The sequence below is a fragment of the Panicum virgatum genome, chromosome 9K (genome assembly GCF_016808335.1).
Source record: "Panicum virgatum strain AP13 chromosome 9K, P.virgatum_v5, whole genome shotgun sequence".
NCBI lineage: Eukaryota > Viridiplantae > Streptophyta > Magnoliopsida > Poales > Poaceae > Panicum > Panicum virgatum.
Window position 1 is genome coordinate 15685451 of NC_053144.1, and position 23259 is coordinate 15708709.

Genomic DNA, 23259 nt, shown 5'->3' on the forward strand with positions numbered 1-23259 from the left:
GCCCCCTGCCGCCCAGTGGAGTGGCGGCAGGGGGCCTGCCGCCTGGCAGGGGGGCGGCAGGCTCCCGCCAAGGGCTTCAGCGTAAATAAATTTTTTTTAATTTACATATAAGTCCCTGCCGCCCCCTGCCGGGCGGTAGGGGTACAAAATTGTAAATTGTGATATTAAAAATATATTTATGTAAAAAATGTTTTTCAAAAATATAAAAATAAAAAAAACGCTAAAACCACCGCCTGCCAAGTCCACCAGCCAAGCCCATCTCCACCAGCGCTCTTCCTCCCGTAAACCCAGAACCCGACGATGGCGCAGTGTCTCCGCGGTCGGGCCGCCGCCGCCGCCGCCGGGATGCCGGCGGCGCCGTGGCGGCGGGCGGCCTCGGCGTCGTACCACCACACGATCCAGGCCGTGCCGCGGGAGACGTCAGGGCCGCGCGCCGCGGCGCGGGAGCGCCGCCACGGCCGCGTCCCCGCGGTCCTGCTCGCGCTCGCGGGCGCCGCGCCCGGGAACGGGATTGCGCACCGGAGGCTCCTCACCGCCGACAGGAGGCAGGTGGCGGAGATGCTCAAGCAGTCGCCCTACTTCCTCTCCACCCCCGTCCGACTCCAGGTCCGCGCGGGCGAGCGGTCCAACGCCGTCGTGCACTCCGGCACCGTCCTCCCCATCAAGGTACCCGAGATTTCCTCGTATTCCCGACCGGAGGTTGCTTCCGTTGGCTTGTCTGTGTGGCATTTAGAACGAAGTGGCATCTTTGTGATCTGTTGGGGTAGCGGGCTACTCGTCTGCTCGCATTCTGTTTGACGAAATGCTCGTAAAGTAAACTGTTGCTCCTAAATGATGTTTGCTAAATGGTCCCATTTAGGCTTACATATACTTACTTCTTGTTCTCGTGGTACCTTTAAATAAGATTTTGGACCTACTGCCATCAGCCCTCCTCAACGTGTTTCCTTCTTTATTTGTTGGGTAAACGAGCAAATGCTACGTGATGAAGAGACACTGATGCAATGTGGTTTTAGCCGTATGCTTCCTTGAAGAAATACATGTTTTGAATAGCAGATGTCTATATAATCTGGAATACAGTGCACCATATGTGATGAGTATGCTCTTTGTGTGCAGGTGCATAGAGATGAAACTACCGGGAATATATTGAACTTGGTAATGGTGCAGGCAGACGAGGGAACAATGTTGAAGGTGAATTTGCCTGTTGAGTTCAAGGGGGAGACTGCTTGCCCTGGTTTGAAGAAAGGTACCGCTTCTTTCATTTCATTTTTCGACAACATTTCTTGGTATGCTCGGCATATAAGTTTAGATGGCATGCGAATCCAGAAATGTTCCTTTGCAATACTGAAACACATTCTTAGAATTGATGTCTTGCATTGTCAGTACATGGCTATGGCCTGTGTGAAAAAATATTAGTCATAGAGCAAGCTCTTGGTGTAAATGGCACCCACTGGAACTCTCTTTAACTACCTGCAGTCTTGTAAACATGACATTTCAGACAGGTTGTACAACTTGCTTTAGTCTTCTTTTCCTTGTCTGAACGTCAAATTTTCCTGATTGGTGGTAGTATGACATGCCTACCTAGTCAAATTTATTTTCCATTAATTAATGAAAGTCTAAAACACACACAAAGAATTGTTTTCTTCCACAAGTACCATGACTGCGCAAAAACAGTAAGTCATAGCAGATGTTGTAACTGCCTAACTGGCACTCATTGACTTGTTGTTGCGCTATTACATGGATCTACTCTCTGAATTTCTTGTGTTTCTTTGCTAATGCCTAATGTGCAGTGAAGATTAGACGTCTTGGATATGTTCTCTCATCTATTGCGTTTATCAAAGCACTTGAAATTGTCTGTTTCAGAAAAGGAACTTTTGCCCGTGGATATCATTTGTTAAACTAGCAGATATCTAAAGATTTAGTGCTTGAGAATTCCCTCCCAAATCATGCAGAGCTGATAAGAATCTTTCTGATCGTACATCATAGTATTTCTCTACCTTCCCCGAGTTTTTTTCAGAACTTAAGGATCAAACCTCTGCAGTTACATGAAATGCTAAGCTTAGGTTGGTGCCATCTTCATCTGGAAAAAAAAGATATCGTTACCTGGTGATTTCAGAGGGCAATATGCATTTATGATTGTAGGGCAGAACCTATCCACAATTTGAAGACAAAGTATATCATCTTATCTGTCCAAAACATAAAAATAAAAATGAGAAACAGGATTGGCAGTTTGAAAGCAGCTTTGCTCATCTTGCAGCCCACATCTAACATGTGAATCTTGAGCCTGTTTGCATGTTATGATGGGAAAAATGGGTGTTGGATGGAGAGCTGAACAGTCAGCGATCATATCTCGAGTCATAACTAGGAGTGGGGAAGCATGAGTTTTTCTGCGAATTTGGTGTGGACTTGTCTAAAAGGTCGTGTACGAAAAAAAAGGCTAAGCTTGCCCAAAAGGTTGTCATGCCATGTGAGGGTTGACTTCAAAAAATTCCTGATGCCTAAAGCCTTAAACTTAATTAGTTAGGTCTCTTAAAGAAAGAACTGTACTGATGTGTGCATGCATGGTGTACCGAAACAACTTCTTTTCCTAATTCATGGAATAAATAGAAAACAGTGTTAGTATGCTTTCTGAGATATTTATGAATCATGAGTAGACCTACTTTTCCATTTCTGCTATAAGCATGCAGAACACAATTGATTGTAGTCTATAGACTTCTTTTGATTATCTGAAGTTCTGAACACATGCATATGTAAACAATTTTTCTACAGCAACATTGCTCAAGTAGTGAAGTGTAGGTAAGTAAATAGTATGTGGTATCTCCTACTCATTCTTCATCTTTTGTTAAGATATCACCCATGTACATACCAATTATCCATCTCAGGATAACCAAAAATATAATCTTTGATTTGTTATCAGTAAGACCCATGACTGCGAAACTATGAAAACAACAAAGCATTTTAGTCCTAGGCAAGCTCTACAGTGAGATGTTACTACCCTGAGGCATTCCAGTAGCTTTATCCTAATTCACTAAAACATTTGAATTATGAAGCAGACATTTTAGTAGCTCTATAGACAAAGTTTATGCATGTTTTCTGCAAGCGGCACCTGTATCCTCTATTATTTACTCCAGCATCAACTGTGGTCCTGGCCTGTCCCTTGTCATTGTTTGTATCGAAACCTCTGGCATAAGGAATCAACCACGACTTCGGTACTCCTACAATGATAAACTGCAATCAATAGGTCCCAATTGTGCTTCTGATTATGAAAGCAGGTTGATTGTGAGAGAGACAACTTCCCACACTCAGTTTTACTGACCTGAATTCCAACTTCAATGTGCTTACTTTCACTTTTTAATACAGTGTTGTTTAGTCTTATTTGGGAAGCCATCATCATAGTTACATGTTTATGATGCCATAAGTCATTATTGTTTATTCTCAAGACTCCTGAACTTATCCTAATTATTTAAGCAGTATTCAGGTTAGTGCCAAACTGACATAATAATAAATAAAATGTCAGGAAGCATTCAGCTCATAGTTGATATATGCAGTTAGCCGATGCTCTGAGCAGACTAGGACGCGCTGTTTGGCACATCTGTTCAAAATATTACAAGTTCGTGTCCCCTTGCCTTTTGCATTTGTCAGTTTCCTGAGTTACTGAATTGCTTGTACATGTAGGGTTTAAAGTCTTTCTTAGTTTTGTATAATGCTCTATTAGCTCATTAACTGACATGCATGATGCTTTCTTGTTCCTTCCATCGAAATAAAGTGTTGCTTTTGAATTCTCCATAGCCATCATGATTTAACTTGAGTGTTGGTTTGTACTTAGTACAATCTGTGGAACCTGTAAAATATTCTGAAAGTATTTCTATGAGAATTATACTTATATGAATTGGAATATATCTGAATATACAAACGTGTTATTATTCAAAGTTCCTCAGTTCGATTGTATGCATTCCATTGACAATTTTCAGTGTCCAGTTGATCATACTGCGTGAGCTGCAGTTTGGTGAGAGTGACAGATTATCTGATTGCAATAATGGATACGTGACGTTTCTGTGTATGGGCACCTAGGATAAGTGATGTTCATTTTATCAGCCTCTTCTTTCTTAGCTACAAACCACATAACTATACAAACCTGAGGTACACAAAAATAGCTTGTTAAGGCATAGTATTCTAGCACGTTCAATATCTTCTGCCACTTATCTTCTTCTTTTGTGCATCACCTAGCTCATACTTTGGTGTTCTTTGATGTAATTTGCTAGCTGTTGAATTACTTGCTTTTTGTGCTTGACCTGACTACCGAATTCGATTGACAATGCAGGAGGCTTTTTGCAGAAAATAAGGACCAGCCTGGTGTATCTCTGCCCAGCTGAGCACATCCCTCCAAAAATTGAGGTGGACCTGACAAATCTTGATGTCGGAGATAGGGTATTAATGCATGACATTCCTGTCCATCCATCGCTCAAGTTGCTGAGTAAAAATGAGACGATGCCGGTATGCAAGATCTTGGCCTCAAAGCCAGTCGAGTCGGAAACAATGCAAGATCTCAAGAGTTGATAACATTATACCTGATGTGCTACAACCATCCAGCAGTTCCACCTCTTGTTCTGGGCTTGCCTTTTTTGTTACTTGTTTGCTCGATTTCAGTGTGGTAGTAGATTGAAACACAAGTTGTTGTCTTCGAAATACAAATGAACGAACCAAGCAAAGAACAATCACAAGAGAAATCTTGTGTATCGATGACTGCAAAATAACATCCTTTATCTGAGTCTGGGGACATGTAACATGTAGACATTTTGTGGATTATTGTTTTCTGTGGCCTGGTTGAATTGGGGACCTGTGCATGATGTTGTTTTGAGCTGTAAGTTGCTCTTGCAATGTCTCGTGATTCTTATTGTTCATAGTTTCGACTACGTGGTTCTGTCATGATCTTACGCATTTAATGCTGAATGCATGCACTGGAAGCAGGGAGATGACCTGTTGAAGCTCATTTCTCGGCGAGTAATGGATGTTGGTTGTTGCCCTGTACGGGCGACCTTTTCATATTTAACCCTTTGTAGCGCATCTAGGCCGATAGATGCTATTGGTAAGTTTCGGTGATTTATGACAACCGTATGTGACTAACGTGTGTTTTAAAGGAAAGCTCAATAACTGGATTAGTCTCGTATGAAATATGAAAGGAGACCCCTCAATTCGAAACAATCATGCGTACCAAGGACTCGATATGAAAGATTAAGGACCTTTCTAGTCTCAAGTGTCACAAGGAGTTGAAGGACACTTGATTTAGTTGGGTTTTATAGTTTCTAGTTCTTGATCGTACTATTAAGAGGGGTTCATGAGTTAGTAGCTTGATCAAACTTAAGTTGGCCTTAGAAATCTTGCACACTCACTCAAAAACAAGCAAAATATGGTCAATAGAAGTCAACACAACTCTTGGAAGAAGAAACAATCAAAGTCACATTCAAATCCAAGTCAAAACAGCTGAAAACAAAGAAAATCAGCAGCACCGGTTGAACCGGTGCTCTAGCATCGGAGCATTCGATGCATGGCGGAAGGACTGATGCCCTGTTGGTCTATCTTCTCTGGATGAAGGCAGAAATCAAGTATAGCACCGGTTGAACCGATGGTCAAAAGATAAGCACCGGTGCAATGGAAGTTCTTTGTTCCAGAGAGCATGTTTTGGTGGACTTCAATTTCTCTTCAGCACCGGTTGAACCGACGCTTCAGAATCAAAGCACCGGTGCATTGGATGTACTTTATTCCAGAACGCTTGTTTGAGTTGATCAGTGAACCTCTTCAGCACCGGTTGAACCGATGCCCCTACGGAGCATGCACCGGTGCAAATGACGCAAGCGTGGATACTGTGTCAGAACTCCAACGGCTACTTCTTTGACACAGAGAGACTGGTTGAACCGATGCCTATACTTTCTATACCGTCGGTTCTTCCGGTGGTCACGGTTTTTCTGCAGAAAACTTCCAACGGCTATGTGACCTCCTCCACTCTATATAAGGGTACCCCCTGGCTCATTTCAGTTGCCTTTGACACCTTGAAAACCTGAGGCCACCCTTGAGAAGAAGAGAAAGAGCTTTGAGCAAAAGAGAGAAGATCTAGTGCTTTGTTTGTGCTTCAACCTTGAAGATTTCATCATTTGCAAGTGTAGCAAGTGTGCTTGAGTTAGGGCCAACTGAGTGTAGGTCAAGTGAAGGCTTAGGAGCTTGTTACTCTTGGTGTTTGGCAGCACCTAGACGATCTTGGTGATAGAAGTGTTTCTCGCGGAGCTTGCCAAGGATTGTGGGAGCCCGGAGAAGAAGATTGTACGTGGTTTGAGCTCCACCACGCCGGGATGGTGAACGGAGACTCTTAGTGAGCGCCCAAGTCTCGGTGACATGGGAGGTGACAAGACTCTTAGTGAGTGTCACAACGTGGATTAGGGGTGTGTGCCAACACATCGACACCACGGGAAAAAATCCGGTTGTCTCTTGCACTCTCTTTCATTTCAAGCACTTACTTTCATGCATTCTTTCATGTGCTTGACCTTAGAGATCATAGCTTAGCTCTACCTTGCTTAGTTTCATATCTTTGTTAGCTTGTGTAGTTTGCTTTGTTTAGCCGGTTGGTGAATTGAGCCTTACTAGCATTGCATAGGTTAAGGTTGTTTTATCTATCTTAGAAATTTGAAAAAGGCTCAATTCACCCCCCTTCTTGGTCCATCGATCCTTACACCCTTGTTGTAGGCTTCATGTTTGTGGATCAGTCTCCAGACAGCAGACTGGACTCTGCATGCAATCTCTTCAGTTTTCTCCATCTGGATGGTAAACAGCTGCAATGTTGATCTTTGTGCTCATGTTTACGAGACGTGTAACCAAGATGTCCTGAAAGGAAGCACGCTGCATTATAGTTGTGATGGATTACAGTTTCATATATACCCGTTAAGCCCGTTTCTTGGTGGTGGTTTTCTCGGTATTTTTGTGCTCATAGACTCAGTTGCAGCTTCACATTTATGTACGTGTATGTCCTTTTTTGGCCCAGACAACAATGCACTGCTGTGTTAAAAGTCAGGATGAGCAAAAGAACACTTGTCCTTTTGGACGAGTCCAATGATTGAAAGATACCACTAATCTTTGCACAGGTCTCAAATTACAAAGAGAGCGCAGAGGACTGAGGAAATGGCGACAACTCCTACTGCTAGCGTTGGTAACTGCATAGCGCCGGCAGATAGTCGTGGCAATAACTCCAAAACCGCACCCAGAGCAGCAACAACAACTAGGGACTAAATCCAGAGGTCCCCAGAGTTAGATACACCAAAGCGACCCCCGTCTGTTTCTGCATTCAAAGCCATAGAATTTCATGGAGAAAATCGCTGCGCGCACAAAAGGGTTTCCACGGTAAATCAGTGTGTGCGGTGGCTGACAAGGAGGGCCACCCGGTCGCAGCGGGTTACTGGACCGGGTGGTCAGTCACTCTCTATGCCGTACGCGTATAGCAGAGTGCTCTTTTCGCATAGTGTAGTAGACAATTGCGTAAATTGAAGGCTGCTGCTCTCCTTACATTTCGGCATGTATCAAGAAAAGATGGCGATGGCAGAACACTTTGTGTTTCTCTCCCATGCAAGGGAGCCCTACCACCACAAGGCACTGATTGGTGCCACCACTGTCTGCTAGCACAAGGCTAGATCGAGTTCTGATTCCCGAATTTGTAATGTGGGTCAATAGCTTGACATGGGGACAAGGAGCTTAATTTAGCCTCTAGATTGCACGTACACCAAAACCTTGGTTTGCACTACACTTTATGCTACACCTGTGGTGAGGATTAAGAAATGTTACATGGGTGAGTAGACCTGGCTAGCTACTTGGCCAGCTAATGGTTTTCTAGTTCTAGCTATGGGATCGGTTAAACAACGAAACAGCATCAGGCGAGCTAGCCATGGAATATGAAAAGGGAACTACGGCCAGGTTGGGGAGATGGGAAGTCAGCCCTAGTTGTCTGTGAGATCCATTGATTTCAGTGCAATCCATAAAGACTATCAGTCCCTGCTGTCCAAACATTTTCTCACTCTATCCCGGCCCTGTACACAGAACAACGAGGAAAAAATCCATGCTTCAAGTTTTGACGTAATATACCTCCAGTGAAAATTTGTTGTGGTGCACTGTTTTGTCATGGTCTTTTGCCGCAGGACACTGCTGAAATATTTCTATATAAAGAATGAGACAAGGACAGTAGTTTCCTAGAGAAGAATTTTCCACATCACAGTAGTTAACTGTAAATACACCTAACACTACTATTAGTAAGAGAGTTCTTTATGGAAACGGTCGCCTATGTGGTCAAAGACCTAATGCAAGTTTTTTTTGTAAATCACAACAAACTTGTCACTAAAACTTGCATACTACTTTTGTCCCAACAAAGAATGCAATTCTAGCGGAAGGGAAGTATTTTCTGAATGGATATGTATTTCATTATTATCCCTTATCTAATTGAATTTTTTTTTTGCGAAAATTATCTAATTGAATTCTTCTCCTACCATGAGAAATTGATTATTTCAACAAACGTTGGCCCATTTTGTTTCTAGAAAAAAAGGTTTGGCGACCACACTAGGTTTTGAAATCGCTCACGTACGGTTATATTGAAGTTTCAATTAAAGATTGGATTTTGAAATCTGTTAATGATAAAAGATCAATGTTTCTGGTTATCACCCATCGTTTAGTGTGTAATTTGGAACTAAAATATTTTTAGCTAAAATTAAATTATCTTAGCATGTGATGGCTACAGGTGAGTGCACACTGCACTGGGGGGAGTAGCGGCCATGTGTATTGAATGAAAGGGATAGCATATGTACTGTACTATTGGCAAGTTGGACAGTGGTGTGACGGTACCCGCGCACATGCATGAGAGATTGTGAAGCTCCTGGAAGTGCAGCACTCTTCTGATCCTTTTGAAAAAAAAAATAAAGCATGATTTAGGACTAGAGCTATACTACGTACCAAAGAGTCCCAACAGGCACATAATAATCGCTACTGCTTGTTTCGTATTCTTCCAAAAAGAAATAGATCGAGCACAACTTTAAAACTGTTATTAAGCTATTAATGCGGCAGTATGTAGGAAATTAACATATTATATTTATACGAGAAGCGAGACTTGGTTTTCACCCCCTATCCACAGGCATGAAGGCTACACCGAATAACCCAGAAAAAAATGATAATGTCACAAAAAAAACTGACTAGCTAGCTCTGTCTATTTATGTCCAGATAAAGGCTTCTCTATATTCACTTATACACAAGATGGCAGAACGAATTTACGAGTGACAAACAAAAAAGGAAAAAAAAGGGGGAAGGCAAAAGATTACTAATAATAATAACACTGCGCTGAAAAAGGTGAAAAGAAGAAGAAATGCGCATGCGAACGAAGATATATGTTTAGCTGCTCCTACTGTTCTTGTCAACTTCTTTATTCATGCTTGCTGCTCCCTCCTGCACAGTGCATACAACTTTAGTTCGCATGCATTTTGTTTCCACTATCTCGATCACTTCACCATTTGCTGCTCCGATCCCCTCCTGCACTGCAGCACACCAGGCATGCTATGCTTCTCTCTGCTGTGTCTGTCTACCTCTACTGCCCCATCTCTCCACCTTCCCACCATTAATTTCTCTGTGTTACACTGATCCAAGATGAGTATATCTGTCCCCATTTCCTACCACTCCTTCTGTCTTGCATTTATTTGGCTCTAACTCTTGAGGAAGAAAGGCAACGTACTGATCATGAGGAACCTGACAAGGCATAATTCCAGGTGAATGATAGGTCAGTGAGTGAAATTGAATGGGTGATAAAACAGTGTTTCATATACATAATTTCCGCCCGTGTTTGGTTGCGTAATTCCAAATTCCAAATTTTTTTTCCGGCACCTGCATGAAGACTTAAATCTAGACGAAATAAAAAACGTATTGCGACTGCTGTCTGTAAATGCCGAGACGAATCTAATGAACCTAATTAGGCTGTAATTAGATACTAAATTGCTACATTAATGCTACAATAAATAACCTCTAATGACATATTAATTAGACTCATTAGATTCGTCTCGCGATTTACAGACCAGTTCTGTAATTATTTTTGTGATTAGTCAATATTTAGTACTTCAAATATAGAAAGATGCCTTTTCAAAAATTTTACAGACTGCAACCAAACCGTATGCATGATGCCTATAGTGAGAGTACAGCAGGAGGCCTCAGCGCTGTTTGCCTATTTCTAGCCACAGCTAGAGATAGAAAGAAAGTATATACGCATGGGATCGGAACACACAAGGATATCATAGCCGGCATGCTGTACAGATTAATGATAACCTATAGACCATTGTGCATCGATCACTTTTCTTAATAACCATCAGACTGATGTGTGCTGTCCACTCATGCAGAGTAGTGAACAGTAGAACTAATAACTGTTTAAGCAGCAAAGAGAGATTACGACTCAACAAGTCAGGTTCACTGCATCTATCATTGGCATCAGTACGTACATTATCTTTTGGGGATCGTCAGACACTCTACAAGGCCAGAATCTTTTTGGGGGATCACCGTAAACCCAATAGTATTGTTTACTTTTTCAGCACTTCAAAAGCACATAACACAATCCTTTTTCATAGTTAAGCTATATCGATCTTCTAGCAGGGAAACACTGTAAAAGAACTGAGTTTATATATAGCTTTCAAAAGAACTGAGTTTATAGCTAGCAAAAGGAATTAATTGACGAAATAGCATAATTTTAGATCTTGCACATTTTTAAACATGACAGATACCATGCATCTGTGTAGAAAAGCCGCCGCCCATGCCCAGCTAGTATATTTCTTGTAATCAAGTGGTATGCTGGTTTGGGCACTTATTAGCTAGACACGTTATGCTGATAATGTGTTACTTGTGTGTTACACATGTGTTAAATTGCCTTTAGATCTGCAAGGAACAAAATAACTATATGGACCCATGAGCTCAAGCAGTTCGTTTTCCCATAAGCAAGAAGCACTTAATTATAATAGCTAGTCTTCTTTATTAACATGCCAATATGCCATCCACCAGGATAGTCATTTCATGAAGCCATAACATATCATTATACTACTATGGGTGAGCAATTCACCTACTTAAAGATGTCACCTCTCTCTAAATAAATCTCCATTGTTCATTCTACATACATGCACTAAGAAAATATCAGTGACATTATTGCTTTATTGGAGTTAGCACTTGCAAACAACTTGCAGTTCCAACGACAAGTGAAAACAGTTCCTTAATTTACTTTCATGCATGCTTTAAGGATGGGAATCATGAGCTTAGTAAAAATTATATGTTCATTTGCTCTACAGTCGAACTTTTATGAACAGAGAGTATCGTCAAGAAAGTCAAAGGAGAATCATCAAATGACAGGCCTGAATCAAGAATAGGGGAAAGGCGGATAAACGTGAGAAGAAGAATACCTTGAGAAGGATCCATCTCGCCTGCCTTCGGGATGCACGGATCCTAGATCGATTCCGACGACGCCATATGATGAAGAAGACGTACGGGAAAAAAATCACAAGGAACAAGGAACACCAAAGAAAAGAAAAGGCTAATGAAAGGACAAATCAGAGGCAGGCAGACCGCCGGCCGTCAGATCAGGCCGGCGGCGCTGCGCCGCCACCGCTGCCCTCGTCGCTTCCGTCCGTATTCTGCTGGTGCGACACTTCCGGGTGCGACTGGCCCGACGACGACGGCGGCGGGGACTGCTCCATCTGGTACGTGAGCGCGACGGCCGTCGGCGCCTGCGATGGCGGCGGTTGCTGCTGCTGGAAGAGGAAACCGCCCTCGTACGGCACGGCGTCGGGCGGCACGACGGCGACCGTGGCGCCGGCGCTGCTCCCTGGCACGGCGTGCGCGTAGGCGGCGGCCTGCCTCATCATGAGGTCCTGCTCCCTGGCGACCTCGACGGCGGCGGCCAGCTGCTGCGCCTCGGCCATCTGCTGGTGGTGGTGGAGGTGCTGATGGTGCTGCACCATCATCTGCTGTTGCGGGTGGCCGTGCTGCGGCGGCGCGACGCCAACGCCGAGCCCCATCCCGGCGGCGAGGGACACGCCGGCGTACTGGTGGTGGTGGTGGTACTGCGCATGCGGCGGGGCGACGAAGGGCGCGAAGGCGGCGGGGCCGATGTAGCCGGCGAGCTCCTTGCGCGCGGCGGCGAGGTCCTCGCGGGCCTGCTTGAGCCTGAGCTGGAGGACGGAGATGTAGGAGACGCAGCCGTAGACGGGGTCGCGGAGGCGCGCCTCGGCCTCGTAGGCGAGCGAGTTGACGGCGTCCTCCCGCTGCGCCTGCGGGAGCTCGTTGAGGAGCTTGGAGACGTTGCTGGCGCCGAAGACGCGGTGCACGTTGGCGAACTTGGCCGGGTTGTCGGGCGGGAAGTAGGGCGCGAAGACGCACCCCTGCGTGCACTTGCGCCGCAGCAGCTTGCACGCCGCGCACGGCGAGCTGGACGACGACATCGACGGCGGCGCGGCGCTCCTCCTCCTCGATCCCTGACGCGCACATCATAAGAGAGACCAGGAGGGTCAGCGCGGCGGTGGGGTGGGGATCGAATCGTAACCGCTGCTGCACCGGCCGGATCAGATAATACGCGTGGACGGATGATGGATCCACGAGAGAGCGGAGGAGGGATTCGGACGGAGGGGACGACTCCGCGGGGACGGAACGAATTGAAGAGCGAGCGAGCTGAGGGAACTAGGGCACGCTTCTTACCCTCGCGACGGGGATCAATTCATGGCCCGGCGGCGGCCGGATCTCTTCTCCACGACGCGCGGCGGTGTGCAGAAGCCAGGAGGAGGAGGGTGCCGGGCGCGACGAGCGCAGGTGGGATGGGAGAGATGCGCGATCGATCTATCGTTGGGGAGGGCGGTCGAGAGAGCTCCAGGAGTTGGGATGGTTTCGCGGCCGTGGGGTCGGGTCGGGCCGGCTTGTACCGAGCGAGCCACCGACCGATGATGGATCGACCACGCGCACGAGGATGGGCCCGGGGTAGTCGGGGTTATACGGAACTAACCATTCAAAATGCTGTCCGTACTACACGTTTACAAACTTTTTTTTTTTTGCCACAGATGGATTAGTAAAAATTTTATTTTTTTTAATTGAGGATAATTATTCCAGCCTCAGCATTCATACCGTGAATAATGCTCCCAGCCTTTGAGTACAGAAGGCAGTTTTGAAACTGCAAATAAAACGTCTTGTCCGCTAAAGTTCCGGGCAAAGTAAGGAACGCAGCCGAAATTACTGAAGATTTCCAGTGCAGTCACCTCCAATCTTTTGCATCTCTTTATTAGATGAGCCTCTCTTCCTCTTTAGATAGTAGTGACCAGGATCTGGTCCACTAATAAGTTCCCGTAAAAATGACCTGCAAAGAAGAGTTAGGAGTAGAATTTTTGAATATGACATCATTTCCACTAATCCATATAGCCCAGCAAAGAGCAGTCACTCCAATTAGAATAGTAAGTTCCATGTAATAGCACGTCTAAAAGCATTTTGCGTCCAAAGATTTACCAAATACATCAACACGGCCGGGCTAGAATAGGGGGAGTATAGACACGATCACGCTCTACAACTTTATTTGTCCCCAAGATTATCCTCGGAGCCTGTTCTCCACGGGCCTGTAGCCTATGCGACTATACCAACTTGTCCCTTATCAAGAACTATTTGACAGAGCTTCTCCAACCGATTTTATATGAAAAGTAGTTTTTTTTAAAGAAAAAAATGATGTTCTTTGATGAATTTTATGACGTGATTCTATGCAGAAAATGAATCATGGGATGTATTTTTCTTGTTCACAATATATTTCTTTTGAGAAATCACTTAATTAATAATGATTTTGACATACCTTTGCTGAAATCACCCTGGGGGCTGCTACAACAGCTTTGTCACACAAGTTCTAAGTTTCCCTCAACAAAGTGCTAAATATAAAATAAATTTCTTTTGCGCCACTTAAAATTCCATTTATTTTACCATCTTTGTTAGTGCTTGAATTATTCTTTCCATTACCACTAGGTTTACAAAACCCTGGCGGTTAATAAGGAAGAAATAGAAAAAAAAAACAAGAAAATTATAGTCTATTTACTAAAGTTACCAAAAAAACCGTAGGAAAATATGCGGAGAAGGAAAAAAGATCTACAAATCAATGTGACATTCGTCTTAGGGATTATTTTTTCTATAGAACATGTAAGTTGGTGAGAATCTTACTATGAACGTGTACATACATCATATAACAATAATTTAAAACAATACATATGTTTTTATTTAGATTAAAAAAATACATATGTGCCCTTCTTGGGTTGGGGTCGATGTGCCCTTGTGGCTCGTCCTGAAGACGACGCTAGGCATTTCCGACATGGTGGTTCGCCTTCTTCCGGCTGGCTGCACCAGGGGTGTTTCTTCTTTTCCTTTCCTTTTCAACTTTGAAAAAACAAAAAAGAGTTGGTGGGTGTGTGATTGCTCGCGTCGATGACCCAATCCGACTGAGCAGAGGTTTTCGTTGAGGCTCGTGTCGATGTCCCAATCCGACCGGGCAGAGTAAGTTGAGGCTCGGGTCGATGTCCCAATCCGACCGAGTAGTTGTTGGAGATGAGTTGAGCTCGGCACGTGTTGATGTCCCAATCCAACCGGCCGATGTGGAGTTTAGTTGAGTGTTCTTTAGCGTTGTGTGGCGTGTGCTGATGCCTCAATCCAGCCGACCGGTGTTGCTCTATTTTTTCTATTTGTTGTTTGCTCAGTTTGGGCTTGATCTACTTTTTAATATAATCGGCAGTTCTTCTGCCTGGTTAGTTTCAAAAAAAAAATACATATGTTGACAACAGGATTGGGCCTAGCTTTTCTTTTGAGAAACCTTTGGGCTCAGCTAACCAGAGAGCAGCCTTTTTTTCATTTTTATATTTAAAAAAAACAAAATTTTAAAAATATATGTCGAATAGAGAAATTTTCAAAAATGGGTGCCTGTCGCCCCCCTAATGGGCGACAGTGTGCCTGTCGCCCATCCAGTGGGCGACAGGACCTAAATGTAAAAAAAATTTACATTTAGGTCCTGGCGCCCTGGGCGCATTAAACAGTGAAATTTTAAAATCGATATAAAATCATAGAAAAATCGGAAAAATACAAACTCAACTATTCTGGATTCTATGAAATAATATCTACAACTTTTGTTACATAAAGTTTTTCATTTGATCAATGTATCTAAATCAAGAAAAATAGTTCTTGTACCTAGAAAAATCTGAAATAATTCATTTGGTCTAGTTGTGCTTATCTAACATTTACCAAACTTTTTTTATAGCTCTTAGGAAATAAAATAATGGTACTGTAAAAGTTATGACTTCTAATACTCAGTATAGCAGCATGGATAAATAACTCATTTAAACTAGACATATTGCAAGATCTAATTTAAAAACTTATTCTAGAAATGTTTTCTGGGCCTACCAATTTTGTATAAGTTTATGCTCACCATATGCAACACTCTGGCCAAAGATGACATGCATCCAAAGAATGAATCTTGAGATTTAAATAAAAGTGTATTAAACTGGTATTTAAAATAGAGCAAGATACATTGATCAAATGAAAAACTTTATGTAACAAAAGTTGTATATCTTGTTTCATAGAATTCAGAACAGTTGAGTTTGTATTTTTGTGATTTTTCTACGATTTTATATCGATTTTACAAGTTTACTGTTTAATGCGTCTTGTGCGCTACATTTAGGTCCTGACGCCTATGGCCCATTAAGGAGGCGAAAGGCACTAATTTTTAAAAAAATTTCTATTCGGCATATATTTTTAAAATTTTGTTTTTTTAATATAAAAATGAAAGAAGCGCAGCGCAGCCCACAGATTTGTAGGACCGCGCTTCTTGTGGCCCAGGCCCAACGATTCTTCAGAACTCCATCCTCTGCGCTTCATCGGCGGAGCCACCGTGCCGTCGCCGTCGACTGCTCCACGGAGCCAGAGAGGGCGGCGTTCCCGCATGTCCCTGCTGCGGCGGCGTCCCAAGTCGGTGCAGAGAAGGGGGATTACCTTGGACTCGTGCAGCTTATCGGCCGCCCAGCCGCGGCGCGCCCCGCTCTGCCGCTGAGGCCGTGCATCGGTGATGCCCACGACTACTTCAGTCGAATCCTCCTCGTCGGCATCCTAACAGGTGTCCCAACTTCAGGTTCGAGTCTCTCCCGTTTTGTGTGCTCTCTGGCTTTTGCTTGCACAGTTTTGGGCAAGGTCTTTGCATTTCAGCGAATCGTAGTATATTGGCCACTCTGGACCCTTAAATGGGTTTTGTCAACACCTTCAGAAATATACAAGTTCTGCACATATTTCTTTCCCTTCAGAAATCAGAACGGTATGAGCAGTTGTTCCTTCTGAATGGTTTAAGTAGAGGACTGAGACTCTGCTGCTAACCACTGAATTAAAGTGGGTGAATATGCAGTGTTCTGTGGATACGTTTCACTTAAACAAGATACACACTGGACTTGACCAAAAAAAACATCTTGGAGTCCCGATCAATTTTCACCCCACCTTCTTAGCATTTTATCAAGGCACTTTGGGGCCATATAAATATTACCTTTTTGACATGCTTACTGATTGGCAATTTGGCATCACCATGTAACAATGACATCACCAGATGACTCAAGACTTCAGGTTTGTCAACCTCATAGTGAAGTTCACTTTACAGACTTCCAGAATACTTGTAGCATTCATGTATGCTCTCCTTGTGTATAGGAATGGAAGAGACAGCTTATTCACCAAGCCTGTGTAGATCGACGGAAATGCAGTGACAGTTCAACTGAAGAATAAGAGAGTGGGCCACGGTGCGCTGCAAGTGCAGGGGCACAGCCATTCATTAGAGGCCGATGCTGTCGATACAAAACAGACTAGCTACACAAGATGACTTGCAGGCATGACCAGCTTGGTTGCTCGCTTGTGGCGGCAAGCCGGCAATCCCTAGGAAAATTTTGATGCAAAGTTCAGTCTCACAGGAATGAATCACTCCCTTCGCTAGCGTGTTCCAGGGTACCCGCAAGTTTGGCAGGCTAATATTCATGGACATCATCGTGCTACATGAGGCTAGATATAGCAGGCAGGAAGTGAATTATTTCGGATCAGTAAGTATTTCCCTGCACATCAATACTTCAATAGGATAACATTCTTGTCTAACATATCGCTCTAAGACCCAGGAACCAAATTTATAATTTGATATTATTAGTGCTGTCTAGTTAAAACAAAAGGCAACTACTTTAGTTCAACACAGCATAGTAACCCTGATCAGAGTATCAGATAAGCAATATGATCTGGCAAAGGGTCAAGTTGTCACATACTCATTACATACAGAAAATGAGAAGGGCCTATATCCTTTATTTTTTTTTGTCTTGGATTTTATTGATATCTAGCAGATCTTCTATGAATGCTTCATTTAAAAAAGGTCTCAATGCAAACATCTGCTTTACTTCTCACGTATCGAAAGCAAATAATGGCTATCTGGGTTTGTAGAAATTAAAAAAAAACATGTTCAAATTACAGCATACCATAATATTTTTGGTAACCCTCAGTTTCCGACACCATGGTATTCTGTAAACACTCAAAAAAATCTATATATCCAAAGGGAAGGTAACTTATACGCTCAATTCAGTATTTTAGAAATACCCAAATATTCCCTTTCACTGTAATACATACTTTGATCTGAATATATCCTATATATTACAATCCAGATTTACTTTATAATTAGAAAGCTGTTCATTGGTACAATCACAGAAACTTGCATTTCAACTGGGGTGGGGAATTGCAGAGTGTAGTGTAAACTAGATAACAGGGCATCTACAATCTTAGTTGAGCACCTCATAATACGATCTTTTGTACTATAAAATACTGAGTTGAGCTGAGCAACTAACAACTATATCTAACATCTTGTCCACACATTCGAATATTGCCACCCTCCAAGGCTTCAAGAAAACTAGGACTCCAAGCCACAGCCATATTCCAAAGATAAACCCAGCAATTACCCAATAGCATAGCCATAATTCCTCATGGTCTTTATGATATTCCTTCTGCTCATCGGATGCTGGTACTGAGTTTGAATCACCTGGACATGCTATGCTCAAAGGAAAACCACAGAGCCCAGAATTGTTGGCATAAATAGAAGGGTCATCGAGTGTTTGGAGTTGATTGCCTTTGGGAATCCTGCCTGATAGCTGGTTGCTGGATAGATTCAAAGAACTAAGAGACATCAAGTTTGAGATGCTTAATGGAATTGTGCCTGTTAGTTGATTCCATGAAATGTCGAGAGATTCAAGAAACTTCAAGTCACCAATATCTTTTGGAATACTGCTCGATAAATGATTCCTTGACAGATTTAGTAACTTGAGGCCTTGTAGATTTGACAACCCTGTAGGTATTTCACCAGTGAGGAAGTTGCTTGATAGGTCCATGCCTGTAACTAGAGACACTGTTCTTTGAAATATCTCGTGATGACCTTTCCAGTTTATATCAACTCGTCCAAAATATGGATAATTAGTAGAGTATTCGACCAATATCACTAACTGTTCTGTATTTTGTCGCCTCATGGATGTCAAGTTGGCAAACTCAGTTGGTATAGAACCTGTGAGGTTGTTGTCAGCTAAATCCAGGAGCTGGAGATAAGCGAGTTGTGATAACTTTCTCGGAATATTTCCATGAAACATATTTGACCGTAGTTGTAGAAACCTTAGGCTACGGTTTGTCACACCTAACCATGAAGGAATTATGCTGTAATACCTATTTCGCCCAAGGTTGAGTATGATTAGGTTCTTACATTTCTGTATGACAGATGGAAAATCTCCATGGAAGTAGTTGTATGCCAGATTCAGCAATTTCAGAGAAGAGATATGGTTCCTTGTTGTTGGAAGTTTACCTATAAAGTGATTTCTTGACAAATCCAAAAATTGTAGGTTTTGCATGTTCCACCAGCAGCTGGGGAGTTCTCCGGAGAGATTATTATTTGATAGATCCAGGATCAGAAGAGAAGTATATGAACAGAAAGTTGGAGGAAGTGTTCCACTAAATTGATTTTTGGAGACATCAAGAACAGTTAGGTTGGAATGGACTCCAAGTATCTGCGATATGTTGCCAGAAAGGTGGTTTTGCCCCAGCCTAAGAGATTGTAAATTTGAACAGTTTCTTATGCATGATGGCAACGTGCCTGACAAGTTATTGTTGTTTAGAGCCAGCACTTCTAATGCAAAAGATCTGCATAGGCCTTGTGGTAACTCTCCATAGAAGCTATTGTTGGCTAAACCAATGAGATCGAGTGGCTGCCTGCGGCCAAGATCTAGAGGTATTGTACCCGTAAATCTATTGGTGCCTAGTGCTAGATAGTTGAGATTTTGGAGCAATGAGATGGTTGCAGGTACTTCACCTTCCAGTTGGTTGTTCCTGAAATCAAGCTTTTGCAGGGAGATCATGTTTCCAATCTCTAAAGGTATGGTCCCATTGAGGTTGTTGTTGAAGAGAGACAATACTCTGAGAAGCTTCATGTTTCCAACTGATGGGGGAAGTGGTCCAGTGAAGCGATTATTTGACAAAGACAGGAACTGCAAGTTTGTGAGGTTACCTATGCCCGTTGGAACCAACCCATTGAGCTTATTGCTTTTCAAGTTAAGATAGGTCAGATATTGGAGTGATGAGATTGTTGCAGGGAGCTCACCCTCCAGTTGGTTGAATGAAAGGTCGAGTTGTTTCAGCGCAGTCATGTTTCCAATCTCCGATGATATTGTACCATTTAGGTGGTTGTCGTACAGATCAATTTCTTGGAGAGAACGCGACAACCATAGCTTCTTTGGGATGGCACCAACGAGGCTGTTGATGCTGAGGTTGAGCTTGTTGATCTTTGGAAAGGTAGCAAAGTCGAAGGCGTCAAGCTGGCCCCTGAGCCCAGCACCAGGAAGGCTAAGCTCAACGATATGGCCTGCGGCATCGCACGCGACGCCCTACCATGAGCAGCAGGTTGAGTTGCCTGCCGGTGACCATGACGACAGAGAACTGGCAACGGCTAAAGAGGCTTTCCATTGGAGGAGCGCTAGCTCTTGTGGGCTGCTGGTGGCGTTGGCCATGGAAACCAGAAAAACAGTCGTCGCACAGAAGAGAATTTTGGCCTGCATCACTTGTCTTAGAAGCGACTGCATCACCGCAGTTCTTAGAAGTTGAGGTGGATTCGTTTTCGAAGCAGCAGCAGCAGTTGAGGTGGATTAGCGCTTACTAGTGCCACTGCCTGCCTGCCTCCTCTCCTACCTTGAACCGGAACTGGCTTATATATAGTAATTAGTAGGTGGAATCATCATTCAACCTGGTCTAACTTGATCACCGTAAAAGAGCTCGATTGAAAATCCTATCATTCCGGGTAGTCCATCAAGTAGGACAACGATTTTCAATAACGAACAAACCGACAGGCAGCTTTTAATTATAACGATTGACCCGGGAATCATAACGTTGGGGATTTGAAGATTAATTGGCCCAACGATCGGCAGAAAACTGAAGAGCCTGGAGATTGTTTTGCCTTCACACTACGGTAATTATATGCTGTTATTTTCAATAATATGAATGGAGGACTGGGGTGTGAAGACCTTGGGATCGGGACGTCGGTTAATATAGTATTTATTTGTGTTATGGAAAGTTATTTGGTGCATGCTGACTCGGACATCGCGAATTATTCACGATGTGAATGCCAATGGCATCAGTAGATGACTCAAGACTTGCGGTTTGTTTCGTGTCTTATCACTCACAAGTTCAATTAATAAGACCCCAACCCTAGTGCTTGTTCTGTTTGTTTTTTTCCTCTCTCTTTTTGATTGGATCGTGGCTCGTGGCTTCACGGGAGGGGGGAAGCTTGTGGGAGGATACCTTAAACAAATATCAGATGATGTAGGGTCTTATGCGCATATATTGCATTACAAGGTGTTTTCTACCGAATGTCTGCTATGTTTTAAGTTTTAACAGGCGATTGTGTAGAAATGCCCTCAAAAGAAGAAATTATTATGGCATCTCTAGTTTCGCCTCCTAAACAATCAAATTTTGGGGTGTTTTCTCTAAAACGCCGATGACTGCAGGCTAAACAAAGGCGTTTGGGCAAAAACGGCTTTAAACAAAAGTTATTAAGCCGTTTCTTAATAATTCCATTAGCAGAACGCCTCCTAATGCCTATTGTGCTGTAGTGTCGGCTATTTGAGGGCCGACGCCGGCGAGAGCAGGTCCGAATCGGCGAACCAGCGTGACCGCAGGTTGGTCGTGTTACCTTGCTGTCCTTGAGGCCGAGGAACTCCTTGGCCTTCTTGGCGCTATCGACGCCTCGACGGCGATGATTGAGTAGGAAATTGCAGGAGATGCTTAGAGTCTTGCAAAGTTGTAGGTGGCACCAACGAACTGAGTGCGACACTCCGATCTAGAGTTTAATAGGATTAATAAGATATTTATACCAACAAATTGTAACTTTTTTGCGGAAGTCGGTTTTCAAAGAACTCCGAGGTTAAGCGTGCTTGGCCCAGAGCAATTTGAGGATGTGTGACCGACCGAGAAGTTCTTCCCGAGTGTGCACGAGTGAGGACAAAGTGTGCAGAAAAGACATGTATTGGTCTAGACGCACGGACGTGGCATAGGGACCGTTGGCACTGGACGCACGGATGTGACACATGGGCCGTTGGCACTGGACGTACGGGACGTGACCAAAAGAGGACATTCTTGGTTTGGAATTCACCGACGGGGATGTCGGTCTCTTAAGGGGTGAGTATGTGACACCCCGACCCAGGACTTAATAGGATTAATAGGATACTCATACCAACAAGTTGTAACTTTTTTTTCGGAAGCCGGTCTCTAAAGAACTCCGAGGTTAAGCGTGTTTGGCTCGGAGCAATTTGGGGATGGGTGACCGACCGGAAAGTTCTTCCTGAGTGCGCACGAGTGAGAACAAAATGTGCAGAAAAGACATGTGTTAGTCTGTGAGGATAATCTATGTCCTAATTAAACTGCCAGATGTGAGCGGAGCCGGCCTCGAGGAAGCGAGACGTTACACTGAGATACAACCACAGTAAATGAACACTAAACATGACACCAGATGGAAACCAAAAATGAATCAATCACATGAACCATGCGATCGATTGCCCGTATAGGAGTTTCAGATTCAGAGTTCAGAAGCAGAGGAAGCATTATACGAGTTGGCAGTGCGAGCGAGCGAGTGAATCGCAAGGATAAGAAACCAGGGCAAGGTCAGAGCTGAGAGCAGCGGTGCCTGCTGGCGCAGGAGTCGCTGCTGAGCAGGAGCTGCGCCACCCGGCGGTCGACGGGGGAGACGTCCACCTGTGGCACCCTGTTCACCCCCTTCTCCGACTGCCATCGCCATCTGTCTCTCCCCTCCTCCAGGTGTCCCTCTGCTCTTCTTCTCTGATCGGCGCTGCGGCAGCGGAAAAAGTTTCCTAATGGTATATTATCAATTTTGCTGACATAACAAGAATTGAGAAAGATGAAATTTTATGAGATATGAGGACAAATCATGAAACCCATCTGGTAGGTAAATTATGAGATATGAGGACAAATCATGAAACCCATCTGGTATTTACCTAGTTCTCAGTCTAGTTAACTATGCCCACGAAACTCCCACTAAGAGTAGCCTTATTAGCTGCGCCCGCAAACAGATGTGAGACTTGGGCCGTGCTATTTTTTGATAGGCTACGACATGATCATTTGGCATGACCTAAAGTACGACACAACACGAAATATTTTGGTCCTTGCTGGCACGACATGAGGGTCGTACCGTGTTTAAGATCTCAGCACGATGGGTTGTATGGCACGACCCGTATTTTGGGTCGAGTTCGGATCAACACGGCACGAAAAAACAGCTCGTCGGCCCGTACATGACAGTTAGTCTTTCTTTTTAATTAACAACAATCATGGAAGGAAATATTCATTCAAGAAAATCACGTAATTTTCCTACCATATGTTTTCTTATTGCAATAATAACATTTCTCCATCAATGCATATAAAATCTAATTGCAAGTATCCATTTGAGAAATCACTTAATTAATAATTTTGCGAGTGATTTTGACATACCTTTGCTGAAATCACCCTGGGGGCTGCTACATCAGCTTTGTCACACAAGTTCTATGTTTACCCTCAACAAAGTGCTAAATATAAAATAAATTTCTTTTGCGCCACTTAAAATTCCATTTATTTTGCGATCTTTGTTAGTGCTCGAATTATTTTTTTCCATTACCACTAGGCTTACAA

At 43.6% G+C, this 23259-nt stretch overlaps 2 protein-coding genes and 1 long non-coding RNA gene across 4 annotated transcripts; 2 read left to right on the top strand and 1 right to left on the bottom strand.

Moving 5' to 3' along the window:
- The first annotated feature begins 230 nt into the window (after positions 1 to 230).
- Positions 231 to 4862, top strand: LOC120650363 (50S ribosomal protein L25-like). The gene is made up of 3 exons (XM_039927477.1): positions 231 to 666; positions 1114 to 1243; positions 4319 to 4862. The coding sequence occupies exons 1-3, from the start codon at positions 301 to 303 to the stop codon at positions 4552 to 4554; spliced, it is 732 nt and encodes a 243-aa protein (XP_039783411.1). The 5' UTR covers positions 231 to 300; the 3' UTR covers positions 4555 to 4862.
- A 4332-nt stretch (positions 4863 to 9194) lies between these two features.
- Positions 9195 to 12899, bottom strand: LOC120650364 (protein ASYMMETRIC LEAVES 2-like). Its single transcript, XM_039927478.1, has 3 exons — positions 12736 to 12899; positions 11445 to 12515; positions 9195 to 9759 (listed from the first exon to the last, which is right to left on the bottom strand). Exon 2 carries the CDS (start codon positions 12480 to 12482, stop codon positions 11622 to 11624), a length of 861 nt encoding a protein of 286 aa, XP_039783412.1. The 5' UTR covers positions 12483 to 12515; positions 12736 to 12899; the 3' UTR covers positions 9195 to 9759; positions 11445 to 11621.
- A 2963-nt stretch (positions 12900 to 15862) lies between these two features.
- Positions 15863 to 17377, top strand: LOC120650365. 2 transcript variants are annotated; one of them, XR_005665584.1, is made up of 3 exons: positions 15863 to 16174; positions 16637 to 16653; positions 16735 to 17377. It is a non-coding gene; the product is annotated as an uncharacterized LOC120650365 (long non-coding RNA). The 2 variants fall into 2 exon arrangements; XR_005665583.1 differs by having other exon boundaries at positions 15870 to 16653.
- The last annotated feature ends 5882 nt before the right edge of the window (positions 17378 to 23259 follow it).